At 38.4% G+C, this 23,061-nt stretch overlaps 1 protein-coding gene across 7 annotated transcripts in view; it reads right to left on the reverse strand.

The window, feature by feature from the left end:
* The window catches only part of ADGRF5 (adhesion G protein-coupled receptor F5), a 159,242-nt gene that overhangs the window by 50,112 nt on the left and 86,069 nt on the right, over positions 1-23,061 (reverse strand). For all 7 annotated transcript variants that reach the window (XM_007484034.3, XM_056818364.1, XM_007484032.3 and 4 more), the window contains 4 exons: positions 15,450-15,516; positions 5,097-5,267; positions 1,316-1,495; positions 1,014-1,120 (listed from right to left, as the gene is read on the reverse strand). In XM_007484034.3, the coding sequence (XP_007484096.1) occupies positions 1,014-1,120; positions 1,316-1,495; positions 5,097-5,267; positions 15,450-15,516 (525 nt within the window). The remainder of the gene's footprint in view (positions 1-1,013; positions 1,121-1,315; positions 1,496-5,096; positions 5,268-15,449; positions 15,517-23,061) is intronic.

A 23,061-nucleotide genomic window follows, 5' to 3' on the forward strand; every position in this document is an offset into this window, starting at 1 on the left:
TATAATTCTCTCAATAAATCAAGAATTTCTAGCTACCTGACACCTCATTAGGAGAAAGTCCAAAGTTCTGATGGAGACTGCAAGTTCTCTACAGATGGTCATGAGGTGTTGAGAAACTAGGGCTATAACTGGGATGAGTCAGCTACAGCTTTGCTCTAGAGTTTCAAAATTTAGGGTCCTTCTTATAATGCTTGTATTCCTTCAGCAGGTAGAAATGACTAAACACATTGTTGATGGAGCTTTATCCTCAGGTATTTTTCCATCTTTGTTCCAACTTGTGCCCCCCCCCCACACTGGCTATCTCTTTAGCATCATTGTCATTATATCCAGCATCTGTCTCTTTGTGTGTGGTGGTCCATGGGAGGAGAGGGGATGGTTGTGTCATGGGATCTTACTTCCCATGAAAACAGTTCTTCCCAAAGTGTAAGTATAAGCTCTTCTCTGAAGTCTCCACTCTATCCCCAAATAAATTTGCCCTAAAAAATGTGACTTTGGGTTGTCTTCTGTGGTCCTTACCCTGGGCATTAGTATTGCTAGCTTGGCTCTGGTAATGGATACCTAATGAGAGTCAGGGACCAGTGTTTTTGGATAGCTTTCATTTTGGGCCTGCAAGTAGCTTTAAAAAACATCCTTACCTTCCATCTTAGAATCAATACTGTATTTTGGTTCCAAGGCAGGATAGTGGTAAAGGGTAGGCAATGGGGGTTAAAAGACAGAGCCCGATACTCCAATTTTAAATTCTTATATGTTCTATATTCTTGGTGGTATATCTATACAGACCAATGGGTGGGGGTTCATCTCATCACCTGAGCATCAGCTTTTGTAAGCAAAATCCAAATCTGACCTCTATCTGAGGAGAATATGAAAATGACCTTAACATGTGAGGAGGGGGTAGCCCCAGCTTCAGGCAAAGTTATTGAATATTACTGAGCTGAACACTGCTCCACTGGCCTGGAAACTGAGATCAAGAGAAAGAATTCATTGTTTTAGAGCCTCCTGTGATGGACACATACCGCTCGTTCCAAATCCGTTTTGTATGATCTATACAGGGCAGAGGAGGAGTTCCTCAAGTCATCCTGAAAGTCCATGCTGAGTTTGACTGACATCCTCAGTGTAATATCTTGTGAAGAAAAAAGTAAAATAAAATTAAAGCTATTAAAAATTAATAAAGCAGGGTGGGGGTAGGCATTTTTTAAATCTGAAAAGTTGTTATCAGCCATGGCACAGAGAATCCTAAACAGTCTAGGGAATCCCTCAGACTAACATCAGACAAACAAAAGAAATAGCAAAGACACAAATGGAGCTGCTTGCTTACCTTTTAGAATAACTTGCTGACAATAGGGTCCCCTGGCAGGCAATTCCTTGAGGCAGTTGCAGTCTTCTGGGGCTGAGTGTTGATAGTTTTGACAAGTGAGGTTACTGAGGCACACTTCTGGGAGCCACTTATATCCACTTTCACAAGAACACAGCATCTCATTTCCACTGGACCTGCATACTAGCATCATCCAAAAAACAGGGTTAGAGAGTTATAATTTTTTTGGGGGGGGGTAGAAGATCAGATATTTCAATAGGTTTATTCAAGAACAAGTGCAAACCCAAGTATAAATATGTATGTCTTATAAAATGTATGAACCCTAAAGAAGAAAATGGCAAACCATTACCATATCTTTGCCAACAGAAATCCCAAACGGGGTCATAAAGAGTCAAACATAACTGAAAATTACTGAACAACAACCAGCTCTCTAAGGGCAGTCTTTTTCTTTGTTCCTTTCTTTGTTCCTTTCTTTGTTTCTTTCTTTATCTCTTTTTCTTTCTTTCTTTCTTTCTTTCTTTCTTTCTTTCTTTCTTTCTTTCTTTCTTTCTTTCTTTCTTTCTTTCTTTCTTTCTTTCTTTCTTTCTTCCTTTCTTTCTTTCTTTCTTTCTTTCTTCCTTTCTTCCTTTCTTTCTTTCTTCCTTTCTTTCTTTCTTCCTTCCTTTCTTTCTTTCTTTCTTTCTTTCTTTCTTTCTTTCTTTCTTTCTTTCTTTCTTTCTTTCTTTCTTTCTTTCTTTCTTTCTTTCTTTCTTCCTTCCTTCCTTCCTTCCTTCCTTCCTTCCTTCCTTCCTTCCTTTCTTTCTTTCTTTCTTTCTTTCTTTCTTTCTTTCTTTCTTTCTTTCTTTCTTTCTTTCTTTCTTTCTTTCTTTCTTTCTTTCTTTCTTTCTTTCTTTCTTTCTTTCTTTCTTTCTTTCTTTCTTTCTTTCTTTCTTCCTTTCTCTTTCTTTATCTCTCTATCTCTCGTTTTCTTTCTTTCTCTTTTTCTTTCTTCCTTTCTTTCTTTTATCCCTTTCTCTTCTCCTTCCTTCTTTCCTCCCTCCCTCCCTCCCTCCCTCCCTTCCTTCCTTCCTTCCTTCCTTCCTTCCTTTTTTTTATCCAGCACTTGGTACAGTGCCTGGTGCATAGCAGGTGCTTAAGTTATGTGTGTTGATTCATTGATTGATTATATGTAATTCTCTGAAGTAGAGAATCCAAATTGGACTACACTAGAACTTGACTTATTTGTCTTAATACTATAATTTCTATAGCCACAAACATCACATTCTGATAAGGCATTATGTACTGGTAGCTAGAAGATCATACTGTGATCCTTTCCACCAGCTGCCTGTTCTGATTAATGTAATAAATGCCACCCTGGATGTAAGCATAAATAGGTTTTGCTGTGCACATTTCTAGCAAAATTTGGCTGTTTCCTCAGAATAGGCTTGTGCTGGAAGGGTGCTGAAGGAGGTTTAGAAATCACAGCAAAGCTGGCTTGAATTTCCCTAGGGCTGGTCCTTAGGTAAAATGTTTCCTCAAGGCTTTCTCTGAAATGAGAAAAACAGCCTAACAGGCTCTGAGTAGACATTCAGACTGTGCTGCAGTCTTTTGTGAGGACAGAAAATGTGTTTGAGGTTTTCAGGATCACTGAGGACAAAAAACTGAGGAAAGTCAGTTCTATGTTCTGGAAGGGGATTTGGCAGGGTTGGCTTTATACATATGGTGAGTAAGGATGACTGCCTGGAGTGACTTGGGAGGCCTGGGGTAGGTACACCCTCTGTGTTAAAAAATGCCTCTCTGCTCTAAAACTCCACTATTAGCAATTGTTACAAAGGAAAATAACAACCTAAACCAAATCTGAATACTATGTAATTAAGACTATAGAGTTTGGCTCTAAAAAAAGGGGGAGGGGAGAAAATCTCCCTCCTTTTCTTTTTTTCTTTTTTCTTTTTTGCAGGGTTGGGGTGAGGGTTAGTGGGCACTATGAATGTGGGACATTGAATATCCTGTCAGATGGGGTTGACATGTTTGTTAGTTTTAGGGAGTTTCTTTTTAAAAAATTCTTTATTGAAAGAGATGACTCTAGAAAGGAAGAATATGCATAGAAATGATAAAAAAGGAAAGATGTAAATTTTTAAAAGTAATTGGTTAAAATGTATTCAGAGATGTAGTATATTTGTTATATAGGTGTGTGTGTATGTATGTATGTATGTATATATATATATATATATGTTATTGGGTCATTTTCAGTAGTATCTGACTCTCCATGATCACCCCACTTGGGATTTTCTTGGCAGAGATGTAGTCATTTGCCATTTCCTTCTCCAGCTCATTTTACAGAAGAGGAAACAAAGGCAGACAGGATTAAGTGACTTGCCCAGAATCACAGAGATAATTAGTATCTGAGGCCACTAGATCTGAATTCATGTCTTCCTGACTAGGCCCAACACTCTATCTACTACTGTATGACCTAGTTGCCCTAGCACTGTATATAAACACATGCAAAGGATGTAGAATTTTAACATCTTGAAATTATATTTACCACCAGAACTCATCTCTTACTTGTTCAATGAAACCTTGGGAATTGTCTGAAGTACGTAGGGGCTAAAGTGGTTTGTTCAGAACCTCACAGCTAGTAAGTGTGTAAGCATAATAATTCTCAAAGGTGGGAAATAATTCCCCAAATTTCTGTGTCTCATCATAGATCAAGACCTAAGAGAATAGTTATTTTGACTTGGGTGAGAGAGAGTTAGAAGAGGAAAGGAAAGATTATAGATGATAAGACCCTCCCTTAGGAAAGGCAGTCTGGGTGGGCACCATATTGGGAGGCACTGGGAACAACTTCAATCGACATTGACAAGAAGCTACCTTATACCCCATTAACCACTATCATATATCTCCATTCTCCTCTATTAAATAACAGGGAATTCCCAAGATATTTTGTTGTTTCTAATGCTTCCTCATCCTTATTAATTAATTAAATTTGAGCTTGTAATTATTATGTTATATATTATTGTTATTGTTGTTCAGTGGTCTCAGTCATACCTAACTCTTTGTGATTCCATTTGAGGTTTTTTGGGCAAAGATCCTGGAGTGATTTACCATTTCCTAGGGTAAAAGAATTAACCTAGAGGTACAATTTGAGAGATACTAAGGCCTTCTATTCACATTCTATTCTATTCTATTCACCCACAAAATAACTACCCCCTTAAAACTGTCTCATTACCTGAAATTCTAGTGCCTAGGAATTCTTTCCCTCTTCACATTAGCTTCCCTGACTTCAAGGCTCAGCTCAAATCTCACCTTCTGCAGAAGGCTCTTCATGGTTACTAATGCCTTCCCCTTTCAGATTAACTTCCATCTCCTCTAATTGTGTCTCTCCCACATTAGAATGCAAATGCAAAAAAAAATTCTAAAATTATAAGCAGGGGCAATATTGTTGCCTTTTTTTAATCTCCAGAGATTAGCACAATGCCTGGCACAAAGAAAGCACTTGATGCTTGTTGACCAATTAATTACCTGGGCTTAAAAACTTCTCTTTTAAAAGACAAATATCCTTGATTTTCAATAGAACAGTCTGCTAGTGAAAATAGGAGCCTGAATAAGGTCAAACTACTTTCTCACAGCAGGGTGGACACAAAGTCATTTTTTCTCTCACTGAAAAAAGCTTTAGAGCATTAGTCTTCAAATATACATATATAGTAGATGTGTACAATAATATATATATACTACATATATGTAGGCATACATATATATATTTATATATATATGCCTTTGAAGCATGCAACAGTGACTTGGTACTTACCTGTTGTAATTTCCATGCTTAAAATATCAGTGCTCAAGTTGGTATTTATCACTTGGATTGGAAAACTGAGGTTTTTATAGTAAGCTTTGAAGGACTCCAGGAGAGATGTATTTTCAAAACTTATCTCAATTTCAATCTCATATTCTTCAGGTGCAGGGCTGCTTGTGGCCACTGGGGGAAAAATTGAGAAGAAACACATTATGGGGAGAGGAAACAATGGATGGAATATTATTCATGATCATCAGAGATTAGTGGAGAGAGTAGATGACAACTATTATGTAATGATGTTTGCAGAATCAGGTTCTTGCCAGAAAAAAAAATGTCACTGTGTTAATATATTTCTGGTAGAAAACTAATTTCTCTCTCTCTCTCTCTCTCTCTTCTCTCTCTCTCTCTCTCTCTCTCTCTCTCTCTCTCTCTCTCTCTCTCTCTCTTCTCTCTGTCTCCCCCCACATATATTCATATACATACACATACATTATATACATATATATGTATATATGTGTGTCCATATGTATACTTTCTGTGAAAAAGTCTTATATAGTTTTAAAAGTTTATATTTTATTCTTCATTCAAATTACTTCTTCCTTCTCTATGAAAAATTCATCCTTTACTTTTTCTTTTAAACAGGTTTATACTTTAAATAATGTAGGGAGTTACTAGTAAAAACTTCTTCTACCTATGTAAGTCAGTGCCTACTCTGCAACTTACAACCTTAGAGCATTGAGAAGGTGACTTGCTGAGTTACAGAGCTAATGTGGTCAGAGATAGGATTTGAAACTGGTTCTTCCAGACTCTAAGGCAAGTTCTCTAGCCTATACTAGTATACTAATCTATACTACATCACCCTTTACTATCCAACTTCTTAGAAAAAGCCATTTATATGCTTTTCTCACTTTCTTTCTTTTCATTCACTTAGGAGACTAAGATGGAGTACATAGAAAGAAAGCCAGGAGACAATGTTCTCATGAAAATCCAGAAGGAGGGGCCACTGTACAGGCCAAGAAGGTGATCAACAGTGTCAAATCCAGTTGATAGCTTGAGAAGAATGAGGACTGAAATTTGGCCACTAGCAGATAGATAGTAACTTAGGAGAGGACAAATTCATTTGAATGAAGAGTTAGGTAGGAAGTTCATTTTCCATTCAGTGGCCAAAGTGATTTCCTTTTAATGCAGATCAGATCATGTCACACCCATAATCAATAAAACTAATAGTTCTTATTGCTTCTAAGATAAAATAGAAACTCATGTATGTAGCTTTTAAAACTCTTATAATCTTGCCCCTAATTCTCTTTCTAGCATTATTGTATATTAGTCTCCTTCCCACATATGGTAGTCTAGACAAGAGAGCCTCTCTTTTCACATGACAGGACATCTTCTAGTTCTATGCATTTGTACCAATAGTCCCTTATGCCTCTGATCCACTCCTTCCTGACTCTCACCTCCTAGAATCCCTCTCTTTCTGCCAGTTGCTTTTCAAGCACCATATTTTTGAAGTCTTTCTTTTTTTTTTTTATAAAACCTTTATGTTCCACCTTAGAATTAATACTGTGCATTAGTTACAGAGCAGAAGAGTGGTAAGGGCTAAACAATGGTACTTAAATGGCTTACACAGTCAAAAGTATATGTAGTCACACAACCTGGAATAACTATAGTCAGATTTGAACCCAGGATATTTTATAAGACCTTGCTGTTTCAGTTGCTGGCTCTTGCAAGAATATTTTCAAGTGAATTAAGAATGATTGGATCTCTGATTGTGTGGGAACCTGTGTGTGGTCATTAATATGTCTCTTTTAGATCCCAGGAAGCAAAGATATAAATAGTTATTTAGTAAATGATACACACTTAACTCTTTATGGTCTATGGTCAAGAACATCTTATTTACCAAGTCTGAAGGTAGCCAAGACAACAGAGACCTTGAAGATCATTTAGCTCGTGGCCCTCATTTTAAAGTTGAGAAAACTGAGGCTCAGTAACTTTGCCCAAGAGTGCCAGGAACAGACTTGGACTAGCAGAGAACTCAGAAGCTAACTAGTCAAATCTCTTCATTTTACAGGTGAAGAAAATAAGACCCAACCAAGTCAAGTGATAGCATTCAAGGTAAGATCAAACCAGCAATTTGAACCCAGGTTTTCAGACTCCAGTCAAAGATCTTCCGCTGTACCATGAAACCTCCTAGATATTGTTATTCTCTTAATTTTTTTTACTTTGATGCCTTATCTGGAATGTGGTCTATTACAAGTATCATCAGTGTCAGGGAGGGTGTGTCTATCACTAGGTCCAGAAGGCACAAGCAAACAATAACTTCCCTTTTTCTTTCCCAGGAATCCCTGCAATACTGCACTTATCTTTAAGGGACATTTCTGGAAAATTGGCCCCAATGTGTAAAAAGTGGCTTCTCTGTTGCAGTGGATTAAACAAACAAAATTATTTTGCCAGGCAGGCCTGACAAGGGCCACTGCTTCCAGTCACATCCAGAAAAGGCAGACATAGATGAACATTCCACTCCACAATCTAATGAAATATAAACATGTTGACTTCATCTAGTAGGTGATGTTCTAGTACTCCAGAGGGTGGGGGAGATACAGGGAGATAATTCTTTATCAACATTAGCTCTTCCTTTTCGTTATTCCCTTTGAATCCAGAGTAGGTGAATATCTATCCAAACAATTGTTTCACTGTTCCCTCCTGGAAACCATTTTCAGTGGAGGGAAATTCCCCAAACTGATTCCTCATTTGACAGAGTCCAGTTCTATAAGTTTCTTCACTGGTATTTTTAAAGGAAGAAAAACAGTTTTACTTAATGGGTAAAAAGCTGAACTCAGAGCCAGAAAGGCCTGGGTCCAATACTATCTCTTAACTTATTTTTTTTCCCAATTCGACAAACATTTACTAAAGCACCTACTATGTTAGTACCATACTGAACACTGAGGATGCAAAAAAAAGTTAAGAAAAAACCCCAACAAAATTAAAAACTGTTCTTTATTTCAAGGAGCTCACAATCTTTTTTTTTTTAGTCACATTTTTAACTGCTATTTTCTGTCATAGTATCATTTTTTTAAACTCTTACCTTCCCTCTTAGAGCCAATACTGTGTATTGGCTCCAAGGCAGAAGAGGGGTAAGAGCTAGGCAATGGAGATTAAGTGACTTGCCCAGGGTCACACAGCTGGGAAGTGTCTAAGGCCAAATTTGAACTTAAGAACTCCCATCTCTAGGCCTGACTCTCCATCCACTGAGCCACCCAGCTGCCCACTATAGTATCAATTCTAAGACAGAAGAGTGGCAAGGGCTAGACAATTCGTATTAAATGACTTAATCAGGGTCACACAGCTAGGAAGCTGCTATGCCCAGATTTGAATCTAAGACCTCCTAACTCCAAGCCTGAAACTATATCTAGCTTCTAGTTTATCATTCATTTCTCAAAATCTTGATTTTTAAATTCTCTTCCTTCCTCTAGATATTCATTGAAAAGACAAGTAATATGGCATGTATTATACATATGCAGTCATGCAATACACATTTCTATGTTAGCCATATTGCAAAAGAAAGGGAGGGAAGGAAAAATAAAGGGGAAAAAATATGCTTATATCTATACTCAGAGTTGACTCTAGTAGACTAACTGTGTGAACCTGGGTGAGTAATTTAACTTTTCAGCACCTCAGTCAAATCTCAAAGACAATGGATAATTGTAGGTCTCTATTGATAGAGGGAGTTTCCTCAATAAAAATTCCCCATGACATGAAATCATGGGTCCAGTCCCAGCTCATTCCATGATCAAAGAATCTGACCTATCTTCAGGTGTGAAGACAGGAACTCTCTGGCAGAGGGAGCTCCTCAGACACCTAGGTTACTTGTGACAGCTGGAGGCAGCATGGTTGGTTATTGTCCTTTGTGCTTTAAATGGATCAAAATGATATCACCATATTGGCATCAAAACACAGTGCATCTGACTGTGGCTGACCAGTCCAATAGAAGCTTGGAAGGCTCTACCAAAGTTTGGGCACAAATAGCCTAGATATAAACATTTGGGATAAAGATGTCGTCTCTAAATCTGCACATCAAAGTTTCCTTTGAGCTACTGCAATTCTGCTTGGCTTATAAAATAATACCTAGCCCCATGTTGGCAAACCTATAGCACTCATGCCAGAGGGGGCTGCTCCCCTCCCCCTCTTACCTGAAGACATTTCTCCTAGGCCCTGACCCTTTGCCCAGCAGCCCAATGGGAGTGCTTCCTTTTTCCCCTGTCTAGGGTAAGGCAGGGGCAGGGGGGAAAAGGGGGTGTCCAGATGTGGCATGAGGGTTGTACTTTGGGCATTCACTCTCTAAAAGGTTTGCCATCATTGGCCTAGCCCTTGCCTTTCTGTATTAGAATGGTTACTAAGACAGAAAGGAAGGGTTTGAAGGAAAGGTAAAGGAACAACTAACCACAGAAGAGACCTGTTCAAACATAGACTGCATGCCTAGAAACAAGCCTAGAGAGAGCAGGTGTTTAAATCTTCCTTGCCTTTGCTCCCTCCCCCTCCCAACACCTTCCCCCTTCCCAACCCCAATGATAACAGTAAGTACTGAGTTTTATTGTAACAAAGATTATAGCCATGAGAACATAACGACTCCCTTGGCAGCCTCACAAGCAGATCACATTTCCTGAACTGGGGTCAGACAGTGCCAGTAAACCAAGGTTGCCAGGTTTGCAGAAAGGATTTGGAATTTAAGTTGTTGTGGGATACTTCAGGCTGGTATGAACCTTGCCCTTGTTTGATTAGATATTAAGCAGTAACTCTCCCTAGTACAAATTTGGAAAGCCCTGGGCTATCAGTTCATAAAATCCTAGGCAGAGAGCTGGAACAGACCTCAGATCATTTTATAGAGGAGGAATTTGAGTTATAGGGAGATTAATAAATGGACCAAAGTTACACAGGTAGTATCAGAGGTGAAATTTAAATGCAAGTTCTCTAACTTGGAGGTAACTAGGAGATACAAGGAATAGAGCACTGGAATTGGAATCAGGATGATTCTGAGTTCAAATCTGGCATCAGATACTACCCTCATAACAACCATATAAAGCTGATACTATAGACAATATTATTCCCATTTTGCAGGTGAAGAAAATGAGACATGGAAAGTTTGAATAAGTTGCCTAAGGTCACACAACTAACAGAATTCTGAGGCTGTTTGAAATCCAATATTCCTGACACCAAGTTCAGCACTTTATGACAGATCTTTATCTAGAATCACCTGTGGGGACATAATTCTTCCAGTCACTCTGACCTGAAACCCTGGTGCTATCTTTAACCCATTACTATACTTTGTGCCTCCAAAACTGATGAGCCCCTAAACATTTTCCAGTCTTCAAGATGTCTCATATCCACCCATTTCTTTCTCTCTTCATTCTCATTCCACTACCTTATTATTCTCTTCATCTCTACTCTACTAACCTTGTCCATGAATTACTTCAATATCCTCCTGGCTAATCTCCTCGATTCCAGGATTCTCTCTCTTCCTCTCCTTTCTCATATTCTCCTCTCAAAATCTCTGGTTTCCTTCATAATTTAACTCCAGCATCAGCTTCTCTTTTTGATCCTCTTCTGTAGCTGTTAATGCTAATTTCCCCAAACTAATTATTTTGTATATTGTTGTTGTCGAGTAATTCAGTTTTGCTCATCTCTTTGTGACACTGTGGACACTAGCATGCAATGCTGCCCATGGGTTTTTCTGGGCAAATTTTCCATTTCCTTCTCCAGTGGGTTGAGGCAAACTGAGGTTAAATGACTTGCCTAAGATCACACAGGTAGTAAGTGTCTGTAACCCTGAGCTTGGCACATTTTGTGATCAGTTTATTCAATTGTGTCCAACTCTTTGTGATCCTATTTGGAGTTTTCTTGGCAAAGATACTGGAGTGGTTTGCCATTTCCTTCTCCAGTTCATTAAAAAACAAACAAACAAAACAAACAAAAAAAAAACACTAACCTTCTATCTTAGAATAGACACTATCAGTTCTAAGGCAGAAAAAATGGTAAGGCCCAGCCTAGGGTCACAAAGCTAGGAAGTAGCTTAGATCATATTTGAATCCAGGACCTCTCATCTCTAGGCTTGACTTTTTATCCACTGAGCCACCTAGCTGTCCCTTCCAATTAATTTTACAGATGAGAAAATTGAGGCAAACAGAGGCATGTGACTTGAGGGTCACACAGCTAGGAAGTGTCTGAAGCCAGATTTGAATTCACAAAGAAGAGTCTTTCTGACTCTTGGCCCAGCACTCTAACTACTATAGCACTTAGCTGCCCAAATGGCACAGAGTAGGTACTTAATAAATGATTCCTGATTGACTAATTGGCATAAGTCACCTTCCATTTTGCTGGGGAGGACATCCAAGCCCAGTGTCATAAATGGCAGGGCAGGGATTTGAATCTGATGTCCTTTGACTCTGGCTTGAGTATACATCAGAACCCTTTGCAAAACTCTGTAAAAGGCACATTAGTTTCAGTACTTCATATCAACACCAGGAAACTTATTCTAGATCCCTGATAAATGGACCATCTTTAAAGTTTTCTCCCATTTTTTGAAGCTCCATCTTTGCCCCCACCTTACTGCCTTTGATGTGTTATGCTTTGTTATTTTTGTTTTTTGTTTTGTTTGTTATTATTATTGTTTTAGTTGTGTCTGACTGTGACCCCATTTAGGGTTTTCTTGACAAATATAATAAATGTTTGCCATTTTCTTCTTCAGCTCATTTTATAGATGAGGAAATTGAGGCAAACAGGGCTAAGTATCTTGGGGGAAATGTTTGCATTTCTCTGTAATTCAGTTTCTAACTTCTGGGATCTGATGAAAATACTAATGCCCTAATTTGTCTTCCCAGAGCTGTTGGCATCCAGTTCTCTATCTAATCCACTGAAAGCTCTGTTAGCAAAAAGGAATATATATATATATATGTATATAGTAAGTGGAAATAATTTTTTCTTACTGATTTATCATTACAATGACTGTTTTTTTTCTTCTGATAACCCTCCAGAAAAACTTTAGGGATATAAATTCCTTAGCTTAAAGACCTATTTCCCTTTTGGGGAAAGACCTGACTTTAATCACTGACAATTTCAGGCAGGGGGAAAAAAGGAAAAGAAAAAGAATCTCTTGACAGGAAGTTCAGGAAAACATTACTTTCACAGCTGTAAAGTCACCAACTGTTTCGGAGGAAGCTGAGATCCTGAGCCCAAGAAGGCCTTGGCAGGGACCTGAAGCAGGAACTCATCTTCAAATATTTTGATTTGGAAAGCAAAGATGTTTGAAAATACCAGGTTGGCCCCTTCTCTTATCCTGTTCCTGTCATGGGATAGCTGGGTCATGGGATGTAGATAGAGAGGAGGGGAGGAAAAGTTTTATTTTCAAAGGCAAAAAAAGGCTGGACCTTGTCATTTTGGTTTGCCTCCCATTAGGAGGTAAGACAAAGAAGAAACAAAATGACATCCAGAAGCCGTGGCCTAATAAAATGCATTTTAGGTGCATATAATATTTTGGATGAATTTCTACCATAGCTTCAATTATTCTCTGGAACACCATGAGCATAATTATTCTGGTCTCCAGGGTCCTCTGTAGTCTGCCTTCATTACTTCTAGACTAAGTGCTATAACAAAAGACTGCAGACCAAACTCCATGAACTACTTTTGATATTTTAGTCAGCTTTTTCAGGTCACTAGGCTAAATAATATTGGGTGTAACATGCCTGAAGAAATGTAGAATGTCCAGTTCAAGCATGAGAAACTGTATCTTCTCTGCACTGAGAGGTGGGATAAAGAGTGATACTGAATAGATTTTTATTAACCTGAAAGGCAGAGCTATAACTAGGGTGAAGCATCTGGAACTTTGTTGCCAGAGGAAAAACTGTATCAAAGAAAACCCCTTATTGGGAGGATGGGGGAAGTTTTCTATCTTTTTGGTCTATTTATTCCATCCCCAACAATAGTGGCAGCACCATTCACATTCTTCCACTGCCCACCCCTGCTCCTCACTAGCTGCAGAATGAATGCTGAATAAGAAGTCATTTCAATTGTGTCAGTCCCTTCATAACTTTACTTGGGGCTTTCTTGACAAAGATACTGGAGCAGTTTACCATTTCTTTCTTCAGTTCATTTTATAGATGAAGAAACTGAGCTAAATAGGGTCACCCAGCTAGTAAGTGTCTAAGTCTGGATTTGAACTCAGGTCTTCCTGACTCCATGCCCAGCACTCTATCCACTGTGTCCCCTAGCTGAGGAATCACAGGATCTAAGATCAAATCTCATCTTGGATGCTTACCATCTGTATGAGTCAGATAAAATGGTCAACTTCTTGGACACTGGCAGATACCACAGGCAATATTATTCTCATTCCCTTATGTGTCAATAAAATGGTTGGACTAGACGACTTCCAAGGTCCCTGTCAACTTTAGATATATGGCTGCTAGCATATATATTCCTATGATCCCTTGGTGATAGCATTTTTAGAAGAATAGAACTCTGGGTCTGCTCCAAGATATACTTTCTCCCTTAAGTAGCATCCTTTCTTTATTTCTCCCTTCCTTCTGCACTAACCTCATGACCTGTCCCAGGTGAGTTTTGGAATTTTACTTTCTTGAAAAGGTTCAGAGAGGACAATTGGGTAGCTCAGTGGATTGAGAGCCAGGCTTAGAGATGGGAGGTCCTGGGTTCCAATCTGACCTCAGACACTTCCTATCTGTGTGACCCTGGCAAGTCACTTAGCCCCTATTGCCTAGCCCTTACCATTTTTCTGCCTTGGAACCAATACACAGTATTGATTCTAATTTGGAAGGTAAGAGTTAACAACAACAACGAAAATGAAAAAATTCAGAGCTCCCAAATGCATCAGGTTTATAGCCTATGTATAGGAAGGTATATTGCTTATCTCAAAGATAATGTATTATAATGAATTTGGGGATATCCTGATGTGGGAACCATGGTCACACCAATGATGATTTTAATCCCTTATGAATAAGTAGATGCTATAGAAGTCAAGTGACTTCTCCAGGACCACACAGCTAGCATAAATTTCAGAAGGAAAATGATCCTTAGGCAGCTGAATGGGTTGATGGATTAATGAGCTAGATCTGGACTCAGGAAGAGACTTCAAATCTAGCCCCAAACATGTACTAGCTAGCTAAGTCACCTAACCTCTTTTCCCCTCAACTTCCTAAATCGTAAAATGGAGATAAAATCAGCCTCCTCCCACCTCCCAGGGTTGATGTGAGGACCAAATGAGATAATATTTGTAATGTACTTGTTGAGCGAATTGAAAAGATTAGGAGAGCAAATGGTTAATTGTGAGAATTGAGTGAACTCCATCTTGTTACTCAATTAAGGAGCTAGCTTAGCTCCCTTTCTGCTAAACTATAAGCCCAGGCCAGCACTGGCAAAGTGTTGACCCATGTGCCAGCCCTTGCAGGGGGAGCTGCTCCTTTCCCTCTCTTCCCAGCACCTGAGGACATTTTTTTCTTGCAAAAAAAATGGATAACATAGGGGGTGGGGGGACACCCAGGCAGCTTGAATTTGCCCTTTGGGCATGTGAACTCAAAAATCTTCACCAATACTGGCCTAGGACAACTTCTGACCTGTGAGAAAACTTTATTCATTTGTGGGAATTGGGAGAAAACTTTGTTTGAACTTAGCCCTGCATGGCTAGGAAACTGGACCATCTGTCCCTGCTATTTAGAGAACTTTAACCATGGACCTAGGTTGTTTAACCAGAAAAATAGTCAGATCCTAAGACTGATGATCTAAGGAATTTTTCTTTTTATAATTGTACATCTCAAGCAACCTCTATGTCTTATTCAACCCCAAAATGATCAATCAGATATTGTTTCCAAATTTCTTTGATTGTTGACAGATAACTTGAGGTAGAGTGGGATTCTCTTTTCTTGAATTTAGGGAATTGCATCTATTCCTTCTCCCCCTCTCAACTTGAATAGAAATTAATTATTAATGTATTGTTTCCTTTTAATTAACTGTCCCTATTTGATTAATTATTTTTAAATGTATAAAACTGTCTCTCCTTCTATTTGGGGTCTGGAGCTAAGTTGAGCAAGGGGTCTGGTCCTGATTTGCTGGGAAATTGCTATGCATTGCTTAATAAAACTATATGTTCAGAAGACAAAGGCTTTGTTTCTTAATCATTTGATTCTTTTTATTCATTACATTTGCGAACCTTTAAGTGCTCTATAAAGGCTAGGTTCTTGAAGCTAATCCTCTACCCACTGTCATCCTGCTTTTCCATATATAATCATAGTTGCTTAATAAGTATTCACAAATTCCACATTTTGATTAGAGTTATGGGAAATTGTGTCTGCAGAAGAGGTCACTTACCAGCTCGTTTGTGTCTTAGTGATTCTGCTCTATAGTCATTGCTGTCTAGTTCATGACTTCTATTGATCTGAAAGAACAAAAGAGAAATTAATAAAGAATCAGTCAGAAATTTCTTCTTGGTGACTTTTCCCCTTAGCAACCCCTTCAAGAGGAAAGTGCCAGAGTGCCTGCTACCTGTTTCCATAGGGCAATGTCTGGCACAGAGAGGAATTTACTAAATGCTTGTTAAATGATTGGTAAATAAATGTGAGTTATAATCACAAAGTAGCTTTGACTCTTAGAGTCTCTGTTTTCCTCATCTAAAAAATGGAGAATGAACTCTCCCCTAGTTGCTATTTTTCCTCCTCTGACAATTATGTTATATTTATTTGGACCTTTGTAATTATTTTATATATTCTTAGATATGTGTATGTTCTTTCCCTCCTGGTCAAAGAATTATTTAATCTCTCTGAGGGCAGAGACTGTTTCATTTTTTCTTTGTATCACCAGCACCCAAGACAATGGCTGGAACAGAAAGCACTAAATAAATAGGACTACGAGCATCTAATAAATATTTTTGGTTTGATTGATTGAAGTCAGAGAACCTAGGTCACACATCTCTATGGAGTATTTGGTACTCAAAGGGCAATTGATTGTTGGGAAAATAATCTCCCTTTCCCTTAGGTCATCCGACAGTAGCAGTTGTCTGGTCATTCACCCTATAACAATTAAAATACATAGCAGGATCAGGTAGGGTATTGAAGAAGCTCTGTATCTTAAGTTTCTTTGAACTATTAGGTAAGTCCTGCCAATATAGCTGATTGATTCTAAATTTTGTCTTCTCTCCTCAAGACAATGATCCTATATATATTATTCGAGCTTCTTTGGGGTACCAGTGACCTACTAGCCAAATCTAATGAACTTTCTTTGTTTCAAATCCATCATAATATTTCTGCTGCATTTGATGCTATTGAACATATGAAATTTGAGGAACTCTCTTTGCAAGAGTCCAACCAGAGTAGATTGCCTTGAGGATTTCTCTTCTCTCCCCTAACCCAGCCCATCTGCTGTCCAGATTCACTAGGCATTAAGAACCCATTGAAGTAGAAACTATTGGATGCTAGTTCCTTGCCTTCCTGAAAATATTTTTTGAGTTGTTTTAGTTATTTCTAACTCATGATTTGGGATCTTCTTGGTAAAGATATTGGAGTGGTTTGCCATTACTTTCTCTAACTCATTTTACAGGTGAGGAACCTGAGACAAACAGATTTGCCCAAGGTCATACAGCTAAGAAATGTCCGAGGTCAGATTTAAGGAACTTTCTTTTTTTTTCTTTCTTTCTTGAATGCTTACTGTGTAGACAGTACAGCAATAGGTAGTAGAAATTAATCCTTATCCCTTTCATCTCACATAGGAGTATCTTCAATAGCCTCCTAATTCTCCACTGCCACCCCCTCACTCTAGTCTTTTTACCAGTAGATTGTATCATGAACTCTTCTACTAAGCTTAGAGTGTAATCATTGAAGTTGCCAAGGTCATCCACAGCATCTTGGGCCAACGATGGTCATCCTGACTTTTGCCACTGAACTTTGATGACTTTGGAAGAGATTCACATGCTGACCACATGGGTACAAGCTCTTATCACCTCTCTCCTGGACTGTTGTAATAGCTTGTTGGTTTCCCTGTCTCAAGTCTTTCCCCATTCCAATCTATCCTCCTACCATCCATCAGCTGCCAAAATAATTTTCTTTAAGTGAAAGTCTGTCTATATTACATGTCATCCTGCCTTACTCAATAAACTCCAATTACCTACCTGAATAAACTCCAGTTAACTCTCTGTGACCTCCAGCATCAAATATATGAGCTTCTATCTGGCATTTAAAGCTCTATGTAACCTGATCCCTTCATATCTTTCCAGTCTTTTCTCTCCACATATTCTTAAATCCAGTGACACTGATCTTTTAACTGCTCTTTTCATATAAAAGCTTGTATCCCAACTCCATATTTTTTGACTCTCTGTTTCCATGTGCTTTCCCTCCTCCCTCAAGACTCAGCTTAAATCTTACTTTCTTCAAGAGCCATTTTTTGGCTGGATCCTCTAATACTAGTGTCTTAATTTAAAATTACTTTCCATTTGAGTACTTCATATATGGGGCAGCTAGGTGGCACAGTAGATAGAATGCCAGATCTGCAGTCAGGTAGACTCATCTTCATGAGTTCAAATCTAGCCTTAGACATTTACTAACCATGTGACCCTGGGCAAGTCACTTAATGCTGTTTGCCTCAGTTTCCTCATTTGTAAAATTAGCTGGAGAAAAAAGTGACAAATTACTAAAGTATCTTTGCCCAAGAAAACCCCAAACAGGATCACAAAGAGTTGGACATGACTAAAAGTGACTCAGCAACACCATTTTCCCCCCTTTGCGCTGAACTTCTTATACATTTATGTATCATATTTACAAATTGCTTAGAATTGTTTTCTATTAATTTCAATTTGCTCAGGCCTTGCCTTGAGTCATATTGTAAAACTGGATAAAATTTTAATTTGGTTGCTCATTCAATTCTTTCCTCTCCTAAGCTTTCTATCACCAGCAAAAGAAAGAACCTGATATCTGTCAAATATCTCAACATGACTTTTCACTCATTGTGTTAGCTCCTCCCTAGAACATTTCCATTCTAAGACTCTTCTCACTGCACATGTGAAGAAATGGGAGTAGAGGGGACTACTGAAATGTTGTACATTAGTATTATTCTATTAAGGACCCTTAGCCTTCTTCAACAGATTGCCAGAAGAAACACTGCATTAAAGGAACTTTTGTTACAGGATGGAAAAGATATTTTCTTTTTATTAGCATTCCTTTTTTTCTTTCTTTCCTGGATCTGAGAGACCTGGGCACTCAGTAGGCATTTAATAAATGTTTTGTGAATGAGTATGGATGAAGGATGGAAACTGATTGAAATTGGAAAGGTACAGATACTTAGAAATCATCTAGTCCACCCCCTCACTTTAATAAAGGAAGAAACCAAGACTAGAGACTTGCCAAAGGTTACACAGTTATAGCAAGTGGCAGAGTTCAGAGCTGAACTTACTCCTCTGACTATAGCCCTTGCCCACTTACACTCTCCCACATAGTCTTCACAACTCTGTTGCTGTCCTCATATTGGATTTTATATTCTTAAGAGCCAAGGAGGGTAAAGAGTCAATGTATACTGCTACTAGCTTTCCACTTCCTGTCCTATTTGGTTTCAATTCCCAAACAGGATAGAAGACAGGGCTGTTTTGAATTCCTTCCTCTGATCCTCCTGGGTAATGGGGAAAAAGTAAATATAGGAAATTGGACATTCTCTCTCTCTCTCTCTCTCTTTCTCTCTCTCTCTCTCTCTCTCTCTCTCTCTCTCTTCCTCTGTTCTTTTTTCCTGTCTTTCTCTGTGTGTCTGCCTGTCTATTTCTGTGCCTCTCCCCCAGTCTTAGGAACAGAAGCAAGGAAAGTTATGGTCTTTCTGGATAGATAGTAGAGACATCATGAAGGAACAATCTTCCTGACAATCATTTTTTTTAAAAACCCTTACCTTCCATTTTGGAATTAATACTGGCTATTGGTTCTAAGGAAGAAGAGTGGTAAGGGTTAGGCAATGGGGTTTAAGGGACATGCCCAGGGTCACACAACTGGAAAGTGTCAGAGGCCACATTTGAACCTAGGACCTCCCATCATTAGGTCTGGCTCTCAATCCACTGAGCTACCCAGCTGCCCCCTTTGACAATCATTTTTAATGCTATACTCTCAGGCAGAAACAAACTCCTTTCCCCCCTTTTCTCCAAGTTACTAAAGTTAAAAACCCATTAAACATCAGGTGCCTATAGAATATCCTTGGAGGAAACTCACATTCTAGTCCTCATTCTGTCATTCACTGGCTGTGTTCTTGGCTAAATTATTTCACAATTTCGAGGTGAGGGAGACCTCAGAAGCCATCTTGCACTTCCAGCCCCTCTCTCCATTTTATAGATGAAGAAACTGAGATTTTGGCAGATTAAGTAACTTGCCATAAACCTCATAAGTAGCAAATGTTAAAGATGGAATTTGAACTTAGGCCCTTTGCCTCCAGAAGTTCTTCTCACTAATGTCTCAGCTTCTCCTCTGTAAAAAATGAGGAAGAATTACCAAGCTATTTGCTGTGAGGAATACAAGTAAAATAAAACCAAATTCTTATCATTAAGGAGCTTATCATTTCCTTAGAGAGATAGTACTGACAGATATAAATAGAAGATTAAAAGGTTCTGCCACTACTTGTCTGACTTTAGGCAAATCACTTTTCCTCTTAGAGATTCAGTTTCTTCATCTGTAAAGTGAGAAGATAGAACCGAATGATCTCTAGAGTCATTTCCTGCTTTAAATTTCATGATCTTTTAAGATAATTCCATGATCTTGAATAAACAGGTACTGAGTTATAATAATAGTGACATACAATAGGGCAGCTAGATGATGCAGTACAGATAGAGTACTGGGCCTGGAGTCAGAAGACCCAACCACCTGAATTCAAATCTATCTTTAGACATTAGCTTTGTGACTCTGAACAAGTCACTTAATTCTGTTTGCCTCATTTTCCTCATCTGTAAAATGAGCTGGAGAAGGAAATGGCAAACCAATCTAGTCTCTTTGCCAAGAAAACCCCAAATGGGGACACTAAGTGTCAGACACAATTTAAACGAATAAACAATAGTAAAAATACATCCAATAGGAATTAAGATAAGAAAAAGACCAGTATGACCTGGAATGGTCTAATGAGGATTCAAGAAAGAAAGACATGAGTCTTAAAAATATGGATACAATTTGGAGAAATGCAAAAGAAAGAGAAGATATCCTAGGTAAGGGAACTAGCTAAAGAAGTTGACCTTTGATCCCTCTTCCAGACACCTACCAAATAATCTTCCTAAAATTCATAACTGTGTTGCTGACCTGCTCCTGCTCAAGAAAATTCAATGATTCCCTATTGCTTCTAAAATAAAATAGTGTTCAGCTTAGCAGTTATAGTCATTCACCATTTGCCTCCAGCCTACTTTCCCAGATTTATTTTATATAATTTCCATTTCACACATTCTACATTCCATTCAAACTGGCTTATTTGTTGACTTTATAACGTGTTTCTTGTCTCTGTGTTCTTATACATACATACTACTCTCCCCTCCCAGAATGCCTAGTTTCTGTCAAGGGACACAACAGGAAGTGTTTGGTTTTTTTTACTGATCCTCCTCCTTGTTAGTGCACTCATCCTTCTCAACTGATCATATATACATAACCTCTTTAATTGCTGTATCCCCTGCCCAATTAGCAACACTTAAAGCTCCTTAAAGGCAGGAAGTTCTCTGTGTTTGACTTTTGGCAGCACTTTATTAAAGGATCAGGAGCTGATAATATGCAAAAACATTGACTTTACATAGGAATAAGGAGATGAGTTATTCGGTGGGAACCTGTAAACTTTAGAAGCAGCTATTTCACTTTTGAATAGTTCAAACTTCCTAATCATTTTGTTATTTGGTCATTCTTCAAATGCAATTCTTATTGACTCCATTTGGGGTTTCCTTAGCAAAGTTAGTAGACCGGTTTGCCATTTCCTTCTCCAGCTCATTTTATAGATGAGGAAACTGAGGCAAACAAGGTGAAGTGACTTGCCTGGGGTCACACAGGTAGTAAGTATCTGAGGCCAGATTTGAACTCAGGAAGAAAAGTCTTCCTGACTCCAAACCTTGCACTCTATTCATCAGCTACCATCTAAAAATAGAATGTCGGTTGCCCTGCCTACACCTTTGGAGAGATTTTAACAGAGGCTGGACAACTATTTGTCTGGTATGTAATAATGGGGATACATTTTATCATTGAATTGAACTAAGACTAAAATTCTGATACTGTTTTCTATGCAAGCCATGAGATGGCATTCTATGAATTTAGATGTCAGCTCAATTAACTCAGTCTGCATGGATGGGACCTCTTTCCTTTCAGTTCTTCTCAGCTTTCCCAGCCTTGGTGTCACTCTGGGTTCCTATCTAGCTTTAAGGGTATAATTACCATCAATAATTCATATTATTCAAATGGTTTTAGTCCCTGATCCCATAAGATTTTCATCTCTTTTCCAACTTTGTATGACTTCAAAAGGATTTCTTATTCACATCTAACTATGCATATTTAATAAAATGAATCAAAATGGATAAACTACTAATTAATTTAATTTATTATTATTAATATTATTATTATAACCTAAGAAGTCTCCCCATCTCACTGAAGTCAGAAATGTAGTGACCACTCAAGGACCTGATCTCATCGCTGATTTACATGAAAACTTTAACCTGCTCTGTTTCTGACCTAGGCTGGCCCTTCTTAGTTGCTCCTGCTCTTAAAAGTAATTATTATATTAATGTGAAAATTCATGCAGATACTTGATCATCTCTCAGAATTCTTGAGCTCAAAGAATCCTCCAGCCTCAGCCTCTCCCGGAGCAGGGGATTAAAAATGAGCATTAGCAGTTATGGCACAAATTATTATTTACAGAAAGTAAATGCTTATACTCTTTGATTGGACTAAAGTCATAGGGGAGCAGGTTGAACTTCATGGGCATTTGATTAAAAAAATGGCACTTGGAAGGGGGTTGGCGATTGCTCTTCAGTACAAATTGATGGTTAAGAATGGCCTGCTATAATTGAGGGGATAATCGGGCAATGATTAAACAAGTTGTGTTATGTGAGTGTAATGGAATACTATTGTTCTATAAGAAACTATGAGAAGGATGATTTCAGAAAGACCTAGACATATCAATTGATGCAAAATGAAGTGAGAACATTATACATAGTATAGCAATATTGTATGATGATCTGCTATGAGACTTAGCTATTCTCAGCAGTACTCTGATCCAAGACAACTCCAAAGGTCTCATGATGAAGAAATGTCATCCATTCCTCAGATGGAGTCTCAATGCAGATGGAAACATATCATTTTCACTTTATTTTCATGTTTTTTAAATGTGTCTTCTTAAAATGATGAATATGGAAATATGTTTTGCATGGTAACACCTGTATATTTTCTATCAAATTGCCTACCATCTCAGGGAGGGAAGGATGGAGAGAAAATGGAACTCAAAATATTAGAAAACAAATGTTAAAAATTATTTTTACAGGTAATTGGGAAGCAACAAAATATTACCCAACAACAACAACAACAACAACAAGAAAGGGCTACCATGCTGTGTGCCTAGCACTGATCCTGGTGGCCTTAGAGCACATAGGGTATCAGTGCAGTATTCTGGGAATTGAGATGCTTATTCTTTTGGTGGAACACACCAACAATTTATGCTTGGTGTTTTTGAACAGAACATACGGGGACATACCATTCCTTGCTGCTGAGCTCATAATATTCTTTGGTGCATGGACTGCAGCCAATAAAATTGTGCCTCCAGACTAGGCTTCCCTTCACATGTCTCATGTAGATTGGACCAGATGAATATCTCAAGTGACAATGTCCAGTGTAGGGGTGGGGATTTCCTGATGGCAGATTATCAGCTGGAAGAGACAAGGTCTTCAATTCCTGGAAATGTCCCACCTATTGGACATTATAGCTTCTACAAATTATAGGGGGACAAAAGTACT

This window comes from Monodelphis domestica, chromosome 2, assembly GCF_027887165.1.
Source record: "Monodelphis domestica isolate mMonDom1 chromosome 2, mMonDom1.pri, whole genome shotgun sequence".
Classification (NCBI taxonomy): domain Eukaryota; kingdom Metazoa; phylum Chordata; class Mammalia; order Didelphimorphia; family Didelphidae; genus Monodelphis; species Monodelphis domestica.